Source organism: Aotus nancymaae, unplaced genomic scaffold, assembly GCF_030222135.1.
Source record: "Aotus nancymaae isolate 86718 unplaced genomic scaffold, 86718_ANA_hifiasm-v0.15.2.pri h1tg000038l, whole genome shotgun sequence".
Taxonomy (NCBI): domain Eukaryota; kingdom Metazoa; phylum Chordata; class Mammalia; order Primates; family Aotidae; genus Aotus; species Aotus nancymaae.
Window position 1 is genome coordinate 4,677,015 of NW_026988452.1, and position 14,859 is coordinate 4,691,873.

Genomic DNA, 14,859 nt, shown 5'->3' on the forward strand with positions numbered 1-14,859 from the left:
GCCATCTAGGGAACTATAGGAGGAATCATCTTCCTCCTATAGGAACTATAGGAGAAACCAGACCATATCAGGTCAGGTTTTCTCAAAGAAGAACCTAAGTGAGGATTCTTGTGTAACTGATCTATTAAGGGAGTGCTCTCAGGTGAAAGCTAGTGAAGGAAAACAGAATGCAGCAGAGGGTGGAACTAAGCAAGGAGTGTTCTCAGCTAGAGACCAGCTTCAGCCTGATCCCATAGGGAACTCTGGGGCATGACCTGTACCATAGTTAGCCCTACCTTGAGGCAAGGGTGCCAGCTTTTTGTACCCTCTCCATACCTATCCCAGAAGCAGGCAGCCAAAAGAGATTTTTTGCAGAGTACTGTAAGTTTGAGCCTCTGGCCACTGCCACTCAAGCAGATAGGGACAGGTGTGCTGACCTGGTGAAAGGGACCTGGGTGGGGCACCAGCAGAGTGGCCCATGAATGAGTGGGGGGTGATCCAGAGGTGTCTGTACCTGCCATGGCCTAATCCCACCACCACCCAGGTCCTAACCCTTGAGTTTCTCTGTTTCAGATCTCTCACCCCCGTGGCACCCCATGTCTGGGGGACACATTTATGCTAAATCCAAGCAAATACTATTGACTACAGCTGCTGTTCCTCTTCGCAGGTGCTGGCAGCACTGGGGATTGACACAACTTCTCTCCACTCCCACAATGGATCACCTTTAGCCTCAAAAAATGCCAGTGAGAGAAGGCACAGAATAAAGCCAAGGGTGTCAGAGGGCTCCACAGAAGACAACAAATCACCCCACTCTGATCCTTACAACCAGCGCAGGATGGTAAGGGGCTCGGGTTTGTGCTCTAAAGATTACCCACCACTGCAGCTGCCATGGACAATGGGTTGGAGTGGGAAGAGGTTTGTGGCAGAGAAAGAGCTGGAGGCACAGAGCTTGGAAGGATCCAAGGATATGCTAAACTAGGAGAGAATTATAGATGGGAAAAAGGAATTAACTGTAAGGACATTTTAGGGGAGGGGATTAACAAGATTGGGATTGTGGACTGTGGAAAAGGGAAAGCGGAGTCCACTTTGACTCCTAGGTTTCAGGATTGGGCAATCAAATGGGTGGTGATTCCAAGATGGGGACCCTGGAGGAAAGACCCAGGTTTGTAGGAAAGGTGGAAAGCCTGTATTGAACATGCCTGTCATAAGTGTCTGTGGACCTGAAAGGTCAGCTTCCTTCTGATGCTCTGAGCTGCAGTCTAGAGCTCAAGGCTCTCTGTCCATGGTGCCGAGATCCTTCACACACCTTTTTATTTTTTTCTGATGTGTTAAGGTGGTTTTTATTTTTTACTTGGTTATTTTTTTAATTAGAACATCACAGTTTTCATAATTATTGGGTATAATTTCTGACCTCCTTCCTAAGGTCCTGCAATTCAAGCTGTCACCTGTTGTTAGCAGAAAAGGTCCCAGCACCCATCTCTGTGACACAGTCCAGCCTGGGAATGGCTTCAGCACCTCACCTCAGACCCTGTAGCAATTTTGTTCCCCTAATAATAACTTTCCGCCTCCCCCTCTAAAATTTGCACCGCAACTTTCCTCACCACGCTTCCTCCCACCACCTTCCTGCCCCTTGAAAGTCCTTGTACCCCAAATATGCCCTTTCCCTAGGACTGACAGAAAACATCGGCTGTGTGGGAGGATGGTTCCACGCTAACAGTGTAGAAAAGGGGATCGGCATGGCTACTTTTTATGCTTTCTGCCTCTCACTTTCCTCTCAATCTCTTTCCCTGTGCTAAACCAAAGGGTTTTTACTTTTTTGCAATACCATCTCTCCAACCCTCAGATTTGTGTGTGCATATACAAACACAGACACACTTGCATGCACACCGATCTCATGACACACCCACACTTCAGCATTTATCTGCCTCTGTGCCCTCCTCTTCCTTGCTTTGCCTCTTTTGAGCAGCACCTGGCATACATGGGGCACAGTTCAGACAATGTTTCAAAGGGATTTGACTAGGGCTCTGGCAATCACAGAACAGGATGAATCACAGCTTCCATGGAAATGTCAATGACACTCTGAATTGGGCTTTAATTTCCCCTATTCTGTCAGCCCCACACAAATTAGCACCTGGATGTCCAATAATTGGTATGTGTGCTTGTCTCTCCAGTGATACTTACTTTCAAAGGGAAAAAAGAGGAACTTCAACTTGTTCATTCAACAATGTTAGATTCTTGGTATAAAGATATGACTAGAAAATGCTCTCTTCCCCAAGGATTTCCATTTGGGTGGAGGAGGCAGATATAAACACAGCCATATGCTAAATAGTGTGTTAGAGACACATACATAGTATTTTGAGAATAGAAGAAGAAACATCCACTCTTATGCGGCTTAGACAGGTATCAGAAAAGGCTTCCTGGAGGAGGGGATAATTGGGGCCAACTGCAAATAGCATGTAGAGATTCTTCCAGTAATTGAAGACTTTAGAGAATCTGGGAAGAAGTATTTTTCAAGCAGAAAGAACAACATGTATGTGGAAAGCCAGGGAGGAACCATTTGAGTACTTCTTTAATGCTAACTGATTGATTGGAGCCATTCAGGAAAGCACACTCTTTTCTTCCATTCCCAGGTATATTCATCTGGTAAACAGACCTTACACAGTTTTTATATAAAGCCATTTTCTAACCAACAGAAATGAAATAGAAGAATATATAGGAGTGACCCAGGAGGGGTTTCGTGGAAAATTACAGACCAGTTGGCCTGCTTAGAGGATGAATTCTTAAAGCAATTCTAATGCTTGTACTCAGAAGACATTGCCCACCATTTGTCAAAAAGCTTAATTCTAAAATAACTCATGGCCGTGGAGACACTGCTGTCAAATACACAACCAAAATTTTCTTCTCAGTTTCTTCATTGTTTGCTTAGTGCTCAAGCGCAAATAATGTAGTAATTCCCTTCTTTAATATGGATTTGTCAATTTTTCTCATTTGCTTAAAAAATGGGAAGGACTTTTGCATATTATGAGTTCTTTATGAGTCCTTGGGTATGCACTACAGGCATAGTATTCTGTTTATAATACTGGGCTTTTAATAATGGTTACTTAACAAGATTGGGCTTCAAATTATCAAGAGAGGAAACACCAGTTCTGTGAGATGAGAGGATTGATTAGTTAGGAGGACCCCAACTGGCAAGATTCTCCATTTTAGTAGTTTAGTAAACAAAAGGAAGTAAGGAAGGTGAGTGGAATAAATCAGTATGATCAGAATTCGGTATGAAGTCAATGTTTAGACTGCGGATGTACTATAGACCACCTGAGGACGGAAAGTATGGTCAGTTATGGTCAAGTTTCACTATGGCCATGGGAACTACCTAACCCAGCACACTAACTCTCTGAGGGCTCTGGGCTTATGAATTAGCTCTTTTCTCTGGCAACTTTAAGCCACACAGTTCCCTCAGTAAAAGATTTTGATGGGAAATGTTTATTGATTGGGAGGAATGACATTATTCTTCCAGGAAATTAGGCTGCAACTCTCCTTCAATCTCTCCATTGTTGACTGTTCAAAGCTTGCCTCGAGGGATCCTGGAAGCTCATTACACTGTACAGCTCTTGTCTCCTCCTTTGCAACACAAACTCACACTCATACAGACTGGAACTGATGAACTGTACAACCTAATTTTCAGACAATGAAGTGCACTCGTTTATTCAACAACCACTTACCAAGGACGTTCCAGTACTGGTGTGCATGGAAGTCTCCTCAGGTCACAACTTTGCATATGGAAAAGGGAACTTCAGACAGCTTTGTCTAGCGCTGTGGCCAAAGGTTGGCAAACAGCTGACCTACCGAGGTGACAAGGTTTCCTCTAACATGTTCCTGGCCATGATGACCTATTTGCTGAGCATCGGTACCCTGTAATCTCTCCTCCCTCCTGGTCTTTCCCCCAGTCTGTCTAGAATCTCCTTTTTTTCTTGTTCCCTCACCACGCATTTCTAGAATTTGTGCCTTACATTTGTGCCTTTATTTAGCTACTGAAAGGTCATAAAAATAGGGGCAGGGAAATGGGAGTAGGTGGAGGAAAGTGTTGGGCTCTAGATTTGCCAGAGGACCAGCTGCCAGCCTTTCTGCTCCTTCGGGGCAATGCCCAGTCTTTTCTAGGCCTCGCCTCTGGAAGACGCCGGACCAGCCACGGCAGCGTGTTCCATTTCCGGTTCCCCGGCCGAGATACCTCACTCCCCGAGGGAGTCACAGATGATGGAGCCTTTCCTGGAGACCGCGAAAGCCATCGGGGCTCCCTGCTGCTGGGTGGGGGTGCTGGCCAGCAAGGCCCCCTCCCTAGAAGCCCACAACCCAGCAACCCTGACTCCAGGCACGGAGAAGATGAACACCCCCCGCTGCCCACTAGTGAGCTTGCCCCTGGAGCTGTGGAAGTCTCGGTGAGTTTGTGAATCTTCAGACTCCCCCAGGCTGTCTTCCAACTAGAAGCCTTGGGCCAAGAAGCCTGAGTGTCACCAATGGAAGGGATCTTTAGCCATCATCCTGTCCAATGCCTCCCCATTCTACTCCCTTTTGACGGACATAGAAGGTGAGACCCAGAGAGAGAGAGAGACCGAGTTGGCCTGAGGTCAAACAGGTTTCCTGGCTTACTCTGCAGTACAGTGATGCAAATTATTTTCCATTTGACCCCATTTCCTCTCAGTGTTTCTCTGTCCCCACTCAACATCGCTGCCTCTGTGATAGGCCTGCTTTCTTCCTGGACAGGTATGAGAAAAACTGAAGGACCGTCTTTTCCTGCCTATGGCTCTGTGCACACTCCTTTAGGCTGGGCAAATGGAACCCAGAGAAATTCTGGGAGCTTCTCAGGACAGATCTCAACAGGAGCAGAGTATTCCTTGCTTTACTCACAGAAGAAATAATTTGCCAAAATGCACAAATTAGGCAAGAGTGACTAGCTGGCTAGCACTCTTTAATAGAATAATCGCAGAGTGTAATGGCAAGTGAGGGATTCCTCACTGGACTAGGAGGTGTGAGTTAATTCGAGTCCTCCCTCCAGTTTCAGTAATGATGTTTCTAGTGTTTTTCATTTGCCCTCTCTGGCTAGCTAGGGATACAGAGCAATTTGCTCACTGCAACCTCCACCTCCCAGGTTCAAGCAATTCTCCTGTCTCAGCCTCCCAAGTAGACAGATGCGTTTCACCACACCCGGCTAATTTTTTGTATTTTTAGTAGAGACGGGGTTTCACCATGTTGGCCAGGATGGTCTCGATCTCCTGACCTCATGATCTGCCCGCCTCGGCCTCCCAAAGTGCTGGGATTACAGGCGTGAGCCACCGCGTCCGGCCAACTTTGTGTTTATTAACTGTTTATAATTACAGTATTCAACAATAATATGCTGTACAGATTTGTAGCCTAGGAGCAATAGGCCACACTATTTTTCCTAGATTTATATAAGGCTATAGCATTTGTTTGTGTAAATACACCGTAGGATATTCACAGAATGATGAAATCACCTAATGATACATTTCTCAGAACATATCCCTATCATTAAGTGACACATGACTATATGAGACTGGCCAATAAGAGGCTGAATGTTCCATCTTTACCATGAAGACATCAGGTTAAGGGAGTGTCCTGACTCTGTGTTTCAGCAGGCATTTGATGCAGGACAGAAGAAGACTTTCTTGTCAGCAGAATACTTAGATGAACCTTTCCGAGCCCAAAGGGCAATGAGTGTTGTCAGCATCATAACCTCCGTCCTTGAGGGTAAGTGTTGCTCATTGCGTTGTTCATCCACTGTGCCGTGATGAATTCCCATGTGAGTGGCAGAAGCAATGCCTGTAACCCGTGTCAAAGCATCCATCTCTGTGTACTGGGATTCCAAACACTCCTCTTTCTTTTGCCCTAGGCCCCACCATCTTTTATCAATGTGGTTTTTTATATGCATAATTTTTCAAAAGCAAAACAATTTGATGAATAAAATATCCTAGCTTGTCTCTTGTTCAAATTAGCATCTGCTTTGCATGCATCACAAAACTAGATTTTTAAAGGTGATCTGGCAGGCATCAGAGAATTTCAGGCCAGCTCTCAGGTGTGCAAGAAATTTAACCATCTTTAATTTTCCAACATGGCAAAATTATCCTTTTCATGGTTTCAAAATTATATTTTTCATGGTTGTAACTTACACAGCTGTAACTTAATTTCTTTTTCAAGCCCCCATTATGCTGAATATTGGAAGACAATTTAAGACCATTAATCAATCAGTTTAACTAAGTCCTTGTTAATTTAAAATTCTACCAGTCAAGTGGGAATCCATTCAGTCTCACCAGGGATGTGTCTAAGTTCCAAGACAAGGAGTAGAGGAAGAGAGTGGTAATGGTCATGGCCACCTATCCACACACATTGCCACAGAGCATGATTGCATCTCCCTAACCCTGAGCAGGAGGTCTGTTCTAATCTAGCCTTTTCTTTTCTTTTTTTTTTTTTTGTCTCAGGGTATGGATAATGCAACCTTAGTCATTTCCAGTTATCTTACTCCCCTAGACAAATTAAACTGACCCGGGCTAGAGGAGTTGTAAGGGAACTTGAATGCCACTGTGCTCCTAAGAAGAAGTCCTGTGTGCTTTCCTCACAGCCCTAGGCTGAATCCTAATTTGAGGGGAAGAAGTGGTGGGCACCAGAAATCAAAAAATAATAATAATAATAATAAAGTTTGAGGGATTTAAAAACAGAACCAATATGTGCCTTAATTTCTAGGTGAAGCCAGAGGTGGCAAGCCTTAGAGAGAGAATCACATGCACAGAAACTGTAGAGTAGAACTGCCAGTAATATACCAGATGTGCAGAGATGTATCTGTTTTGCTCACAGCTGGATCTCCGTTACCTAGAAGAGCCGTGCATGCACAAAGGTGATATCTGGGGTGTGATGCTGACTTGTAGTGGTGTGAACTGATAAAAAGGAAGAAAATAAGGAATAGTCAGATATCCTGGGGTAGGATAGACTTCCACTCAAGGAAGATACTGTGAGAGTAGAGTAAGATAGTCTGGAGAAACGATGATTTTAAGAAAATCTGGGAAAAGACAACCTTAGCTTAGGTCAACCTTAGGTTAGAGAAGGCCTGAAGCAGCCTCAGAGAAAATCCTGTGGCTCCAGAATGGCAGAGAGGAGCTGGGTGATGATGTAGCCCCCAGTGAAGGCTATGGAAAAAGATGAGTGAGACCCACAGAGAGAATCTAGAGAGAGAAGAGCCATCTTCTTGGACTCTCCCACCAGGGACCAGATGGGAACTACAACTCAGGCAAAATATGCTAGCAATGACAAAGGACCAGCTCACCCTCCACCAGGCTTGAGCCCTACAAAACTTAGACACAGACTCAGATATTGAAATAGTATCCAACATTGACTTAACAAAAGACATTGCCCATGGTGAGAACTTGAAGCATAAACTGAATTCAACTGAGTTACATTTCTTGCATACCCGAGTGTGTGCTTTGAGAAATGTGTATCCATTCTCAACAACAATGTGTATAGACTCGCTAATATTTTTTCTCATTGATAATTATTTAATATCACTGTTCATTGTAATACTGTCTGCACTTCTAACATTTTTCATGGCATAGAATTTCACCAGGCTGCTAGTCCCACAATTGTTTTCTTGGTCAGATAGGTTTCTTGGTTTTTTCTGGTTTTGGTTTTGGTTTTGCCATCAGTCATCAAACAGCAAACATTAAATACAAACAGTTTGTTTTTTCATTTATTCTCCAAAACTGTTAAGCTTCCTCCTTCTCTCTCCTTTCATTTATTCACTTATCAACAAGCATTTGTTGAGCCCCTGTTGTGTGTGTGGCTTTGCTGGGATTCAGTGGTGGACAGGGAAGGGGACACAAAAGATGAACATGAATAGATATTCAGCCAGTGATAAGAAGTAGGAGAAAAAAACAAGTAGGGAAGGAGATGGAGAGCGTCCTCCAAGAAGAACAGAAATCTGCATTAAACAAAGTCGTCAGCTATGTAAGAACCTGAGGAGAAAGTTTGCAGACACGAACAGCAAGCACAATGCATTCTGCAAGAATGAGACAGGAACGAGCAAAATGTGCGTCCCAAACACATCCTTCCTATGCCTCCCATTAACCAAACCTGGGCAGCACCAGAGGGTGAGGGCAATGCATTTTGTACAGGCCACCGTCCCCAGGCACAGAGAGAGCAGAGAAGGTGGAGAGTAGGAGTCCAAGGCAAACCTTGCTAGGGAAGACCAAACAAAGTCATAGGATGAATGAGAGGCAGCAGAGGGTAGCAGTTAGAACACTGCTCTGGAGCCCGGCTGCCTGGGTTTGCATCCCAGCTCTGCCGTTTATGGTAAACGGTGACCCTGGAGCTTCAGTAAGCTCTCTGTGCCTCAGATTTCTAGCCTGTAAAATAGTGAGAATATACTTATCTTGTAGAGTTTTGTGAGGATTAAACGAGTTAGGGCAAGCAGAATGCTTAGAACCATGACTGGCATTTAATAAATACTCATCACGTTTGGCTATGATTATTCACTAGGTTGTAAAATCCATGAGGGCAGAGATGTATCTGTTTTGCTCACAGCCTGATCTCCATTACCTAGAAGAGAAGTGCATGCACAAAGTTGATATTTGGGAGGGTGATGCTAATTTATAACAGTGTGAACTGATAAAAAGGAGAAAAATAAGTAATAGTCAAATATCTTGGGGTAGGACAGACTTCCCCTCAAGGAAGATGCTGTGAGAGTAGGGTAAGAGAGGCCAGAGAAACAATGACGTTTTAAAGAAAATCTGGGGAGAAGAAACCTTAGGTGAAATCGAAGAGGTCAAAGTTTTCTGAGGATAGGACACATCATCTTCTCTGGTTGGATGTTATATTCATTATATACATGAGATACCTGAAGGATGCTTTGCGCTGCCACAGTCACAATAGGACTTACAAAGGCCACCTCTTTAAGAGGGATTGTGCTTAAGAAAGTTTGACCCAAACCAACAGGAGCTTGACAGTTAACTTAACTGAAAACATGTGAACCATCTATGGTTGGCATGCAAGCTGAGATTTGACAATTGTCCAAGCCAGAATCCCAGAAGCTGGGTCACAGCAGTGAGCACAGTTGAGTCTCTGCCCTCATGTTTAGTGGGGGTAGAAGGATATGAAACAAGCTATTACTGGAGCGCTGAGTGTCTTAAAGATGAAGTGCAGGATACCAAGTGAAATATGGTAAGGTTAGCCTGGAGTCAGGGAATTATTCCAGGCTTAAAAGACTGCAAAGCAGAAGAGAGAATAACATTTGAAGGAATGAAAAAGCCTAATGTAGCTGTAACCTAGAGAACCAGGAGAACTCAAAATGAGGCTAGAAGGATGAGTTGGGGCCAGATCCCAAGAACCTCCTAGACCACATTAAGAATATGGGACTTCATGCTAAGAGGAGTGGGGTGCCATTAAAGGAATGGAGGCAGGGAAGTCACATTTGCATTTTATAAAAGTTACTCTGGATACTTGTAGATAATGAAATTAAGGGGGGAAGTATGTTGTCAGGGAAACCACTTAGGAGGAAAAGGGGTGCAAGATGGCAGTGCTTGAAGTCTGGGGCAGTGTCAGTGGGGATAATGGGAGATGGAAGGATGTGAGAGCTATCTAATTCATATAAGATTCAGGACTTGATGATGCATATGGTTCTGTTATAAGTGCCTAAAGATATGCTGGTGCAATAACTTATTAAAGGGAGCATTTCAGGGGGAGAAGGGGGCTTCCCTGGGGAAAGATGAAAGGAGAAGATCATGAGTTGAGTGTGGGACATAATTGGGTTTCAGGTTCCCTTGAAACATCTAGGTAGGGATGTTCAGTAGGAAGTTGGCTTTATGATATATGGGTCTAGAAGTTAGATGGCAAAGATGGCCTAGATACATATATATATTTGAAAGCAGTTTGCATGTAGGTGGTAATTTTGAAAAGATGCAAGTGGATAAGATAACACAGAATGGTTGAAGTAAGAAGAGAAGAAGGCCTAGGACAGAGTTCTGAAAAACTAATGTTTAGTGGTTAAGCAGAAGAGAGAGACCCAGCAGACGTGACTGAGAAGGAAGGTACAGAAATAGGAGAAGACCTAGAAGAATACAATGCAGACCCAAGAGTAAAAATTTCTTCAGGAAGACTAGAAAGACCAACAGAGGTGGAAAGTTCAGGTAAAATGAAGCCCTGAAAAGGCCCAGGGACTTTAGTCACGTGGGTGTCTTTGGTGATCTAAGCAAAAGAGGATTCGTGCAGTAGGAGGGTAGGCATATTGAAGGGGCTTGAAGAACGAATGAGAGGTGAAGAAATGTTGATATTGTGTACAGACAGCTGTTTTCAAGAAGTTTGCCTGTGAGGGAGAGGAGTTAGTAAGATGGCACTAGGGAGTAGGTCGAATTGAAAGAAGATTTTTGGTTTTTTGTGTTGGGGGAAGGTTGGTTTGTTTGTTTTGAGCATATTTGCATGCTAATGGAAAGGATCTGGGAGAATAGGAGAGACTGAAGATTCAGGGAGGAGAGGGACTATTCAACAGACTCCTGCAGTGGCAGGAGAGGATGCACAAGTGGAGACACTGATGTTAACAGGAGGAAGGGGAACCTCCCTAAGTGTAACAGGATGAAGGGAACGAAGTTCTTTCTGGATCAGCTTTTTATATGAGATCCTTTTGAGGGGGAGCCATCATCATGTTTTAAGCTGGCAAGTAGCTACTTTTAGCCTCCGTGTCAATGTCACGGCTGCCTGCAAAGCTGCCTCTCTTTTCCCATCATGCCTCACAGGCGGCTGCTTCCTGCCAAAATGGCACCTCTAAAGTGTCCTCATTCATCACTACTTCCTGTGCTTCTTTTTAGTGCCAAAATAGGTCCAGGGAAACTCTTGCTTTTGTTCCAACCAGGCATTGTTGATTTTGGTCCCAGGATGTGCTAACTTCTTTAGAGAACAATGCTTTGCCAGTTTTGACATCTGTAGTTTCTAAAATCCACAGTCAGTGATTAAAACAGCATGACAGTGAAAATAGTCTGATCTGTGGAAGAAAAATGGACATGTGTATATAAAAACATATGAACATAAATGGCAATAACATGACAAAAATCACATTTCAAATCTTTGGAAAAGGAGAAATTATTCAATAAGTGATACTGATATAAATAACCAGAGATAGGAAAAAATAAACCAGATCATTATATTACTCTATCCAAAATAATTTCAAATGCACCAAAGTTTTAAGTGAAAAAAGTGAATCTACAAAAGAAAGAAAAAAACATGGAGAAGGTATTTTCCAAGCCTTGCAGTGACAAATTAAAATACTACTGATAAATTTTGACTACATATAAATTTTTAAATTACCTATCAGGATAAAGCACTGTTAGCAAAATTTGGGGACATGCAATTATTTCTCAAACCCATTTTTCAAATGCAAATAGTAAAAAAAAGTCTAAACACTGCAAATGTGTATGCATGACAGCTCTGTCTCCTTCCCACTATATACCCTTTCTGCTCCCCAGACTCCTGGTGCACACCTCCCCCACACCAGCTCCAGTTTATCTTATATTCTTCAAGCAATGTTCTGTGCATATATAATCACATACACGCACATGCACACATTACACATATATATTTTTCTACTTCACCACAAATAAGTCTGCCTCATCCTTTTTCACAATGTATTATACTTGATCAGTTGTTGTTTTCTATCATTATTACAAACAACGGACCTCATCTTTCTTTGCCCACATGGGCTGGTATCTATACAAGATGCATGTCTTGCTGCAAAATATCTAGATAAACCTAAAGCCATCGAGGTAGCCACAATTACACATCCACATGGGAATTTAATGGAGGCAGCCAGAGAGATGAGCCTAGTGTTCAGGAAGGGATCAGAAACTGGACACGTAATTTGGTGGGAATCGGCGTGAAGATGGCTTTTTAGGTTCAAAAAAACAGAGGGGCTAAGGTGAGAATGCTCGAGTTCTCCAACATTTACAAGCAGGAAAGGAAGAGGGAGACAGAAACAGAAAGTGAAAAGAAATAGTCACCGATAGGGAGGAAAAACAAGAGACGACACAGCCCCCAGAGCAAACGAACACTGGTTTCAAAGAGAACAATGTAAATTCTGTCAAATGCTGTGAGAGTACGATGAGAACTGGAAGCTGAGGATTTGAATTTGGAAGCAGTGGAAGTCAGATTCCAGGGGCTGCAGAGAAAAAAAGAGGTAAGGAGGTGTAGAAGGTTAAGTGTAGAAAACTCTTACGAGGAATTTTGCTGTTAAGGAAGCAGTAATGAAGGAGAGCATGGGATCCTGGGGGACTTTTTCAAAGCTGCGAGATAATTAAAGCGTGTTTATGTGCTGATGGGAATGGTCCGGAAGGGAGAGGGTCTGGAAAGGAGAGGGATGACGCAGGCCTTGAGCAGGTGGGAGAGGAAAGGGCCCGCACTGTGTGGGGCACAAGGGCAGAAGACCGGGTGCACTTGGGATATGCCAGAGGTTTAGTGGTGGGAAAAAGGGGAAGTTCTTTTGTGAGCTATTCTATATTCTGAGTGAAACAAAAGGGAGCTCTTAACAGAGTGAGGAGTAGAAAGAAGAGCTGGAGGTTAGAGGCAGGGAAGAGGAAGTGAGAAACAGTCATCTGGAAGACTGAAGGAGTGGAATATAATACAGAAACACAGCCAGATTTCTGCACAGGGCAAGGCTGGGCTCACGGATCTCTAGGAGGACCAGTAAGCACAGTTGTATATTTTTTCCAGCCAGGTCCAGCTGGTTGGGTGCAAATGCAGAGTAGTCTGCAAATTGGGTCTATCTGGAGTTCAGGTTTTGCCAGGCAAGTGCAGTGAAGGAGGAGAGGGGCAAAGGAATTGAGGATGCCTGCAAGGGAGTAGTCAGAGAGATGGATGTGAAATCTAAGCTGGGTAAGTTGAGAAGTAAGGACATGATATAGGTGATGGGCAGTAAAAATATGTAATGTCAGTGGTTCCAAGGACTGGATGGGGCAGAGATTAATTGGAGTTACAAGACTAAAGGAGTTCAAAATATAGGAAATGAACACCGGGTTGGGGGGGTGGCAGGTGCTGAAGTCAGGATTTTGGAGGTGGTAGTTATTAGTTACAACAAGGTCTAGGGGATGACCACAGAATTGGGGTCCAAGGTGACATATGGCTAACAGCTGTCATTGACCACACCTGTAATGCAGAACTCGAGGAGTCTGAACAGAGGTGCCCGCCCTGCTTGACCAGGTTGGCTCAGAAGTATCTGATCTGGGATTGCTGCCCCATGTGGGTGAAGCTCAAGACAATTCTCTTTGGGCTTGTGACGGACCCCTTTGCAGAGCTCACCATCACCTTGTGCATCGTGGTGAACACCGTCTTCATGGCCATGGAGTACCATGGCATGAGCTCTACCTTCGAAGCCATGCTTTACATAGGCAACATTGTGAGTGCTCTGGCTGGCACTGTCCTCACTGGTATGGCCGGGGCAGGGGTGGGGGTGGGAGCAGGGTGTGGTTCGGGTGGGGTGGGGCATGCCCTTATTGGTTAGTGTGTTGAGCTAGTTAGCTGACAGCAGAGCAGCAGTGCGGGACACATGTGGACACCAGGTTCAGGAGGTCAAGTGTGGGAGGACCCAGGCTGAGCTGGTGTGAATGGCTTTGGGATGAAAAAGAACAGGAAAGTAGACCAAGAGAGCCTGGAGCCAGAGGCAGCCAGCTGCCCTTTACAGAACACAGGGCAGCCACTGAATTCTCCAGATCTCAGCTGCCTTTACCTTGAAATGAGGATAAATGTCACTTTTTCATCTAAAGACAATCTTTGAACTTGTCAATTTCCTTCCAACATAATTACTTTTATGACTGCAATTAACAGTAGCCACGATTTTCAGTGCTGTCACTTAAGGAGAAAAAGAGTGGGGGAGGGAAGGGGAAGGCAGTGGGAGGGCGGGAGCATGGAAGCAGGGTGGCTGTTGTAACAAAACCGTCAGGAAGTCGGAACTTTTCTCCGGCGTCAAGTTTAGACGTGATGCTACTTTAAATTTCCCTCCATCATTGGCTGGTATGATTTACCCTTAACAAGATACAGTCCATCCTGGATTTCACTATATGCTGAATAAAGTGTCTGACTCAGAGGGAGAGCAAGCGCTCCAACCTTGCCCCCTCCCCGCCCCACAGGGATAGTAATAATACTCAGCTGCTTCTCATGGATTATCTCATTTTATGTTCACAATAACCCTATATGGTAGGTATTATTATTATTCCCTTCCCAGATGGAAAAACTGAGATACAGAAGGCTAAATAATCTTCCCAAGGTCATAGAGTTGACTTAGTGGCCACACCAGAATGTGAATCCAGACAGACCGGCTCCCAAGCTCACTTTTCCTAACTCCTGATTAAGTCACCTCACAGGACCTGCTTGTGTGTGTGTGTGTGTGTGTGTGTGTGTGTGTGTGTGTGCTTTCAAACACACATGCACACATGATAGGCAGAAGCTAGAAAGAGTCAATGTCCTGCCTTCATGTCTAAAGCAGGGCCCACCATGCTGGAGGTGACCTACTGGATTCACCAGAACTGTCCAGCTTTGGGGTCCAGCTTCTTAAAGGCTGCAGATCTAGGTGGAGCGGAAAGGCCCAGAGGAAATGTGACTACTCTTCCCTAGAAACCACTCTGTCCCCCATTATCCAGGGCTGTGAAAGGGGCTGCGGTAGGTTCTGGAACACGGTGGAAGCAGCATGCCTCATGCTTTGGCAGCACCTAGGCTGAGGTCACATCCTAAAGTTGATATGGAAAGGGAAAATGGAAACAGAAGAGAATGCTTGTTCCCAAGAAGTCAGCCTAAGACCACAGAGGGCCTTATGGAATAGACATTTGAGCCCACACCCTCATTCTACAG

The 14,859-nt window shown here is 44.4% G+C and overlaps 1 protein-coding gene across 3 annotated transcripts in view; it reads left to right on the top strand.

Annotated features, from left to right (window-relative positions):
* The window catches only part of SCN10A (sodium voltage-gated channel alpha subunit 10), a 94,399-nt gene that overhangs the window by 41,022 nt on the left and 38,518 nt on the right, over window positions 1-14,859 (top strand). For 2 of the 3 annotated variants that reach the window (XM_012455649.2, XM_012455650.2), the window contains exons 10-13: window positions 647-817; window positions 4,125-4,412; window positions 5,628-5,739; window positions 13,173-13,411. In XM_012455649.2, coding sequence (XP_012311072.2) covers window positions 647-817; window positions 4,125-4,412; window positions 5,628-5,739; window positions 13,173-13,411 — 810 coding nt within the window. The remainder of the gene's footprint in view (window positions 1-646; window positions 818-4,124; window positions 4,413-5,627; window positions 5,740-13,172; window positions 13,412-14,859) is intronic. The other variant, XM_012455651.2, reaches the window with a different exon arrangement.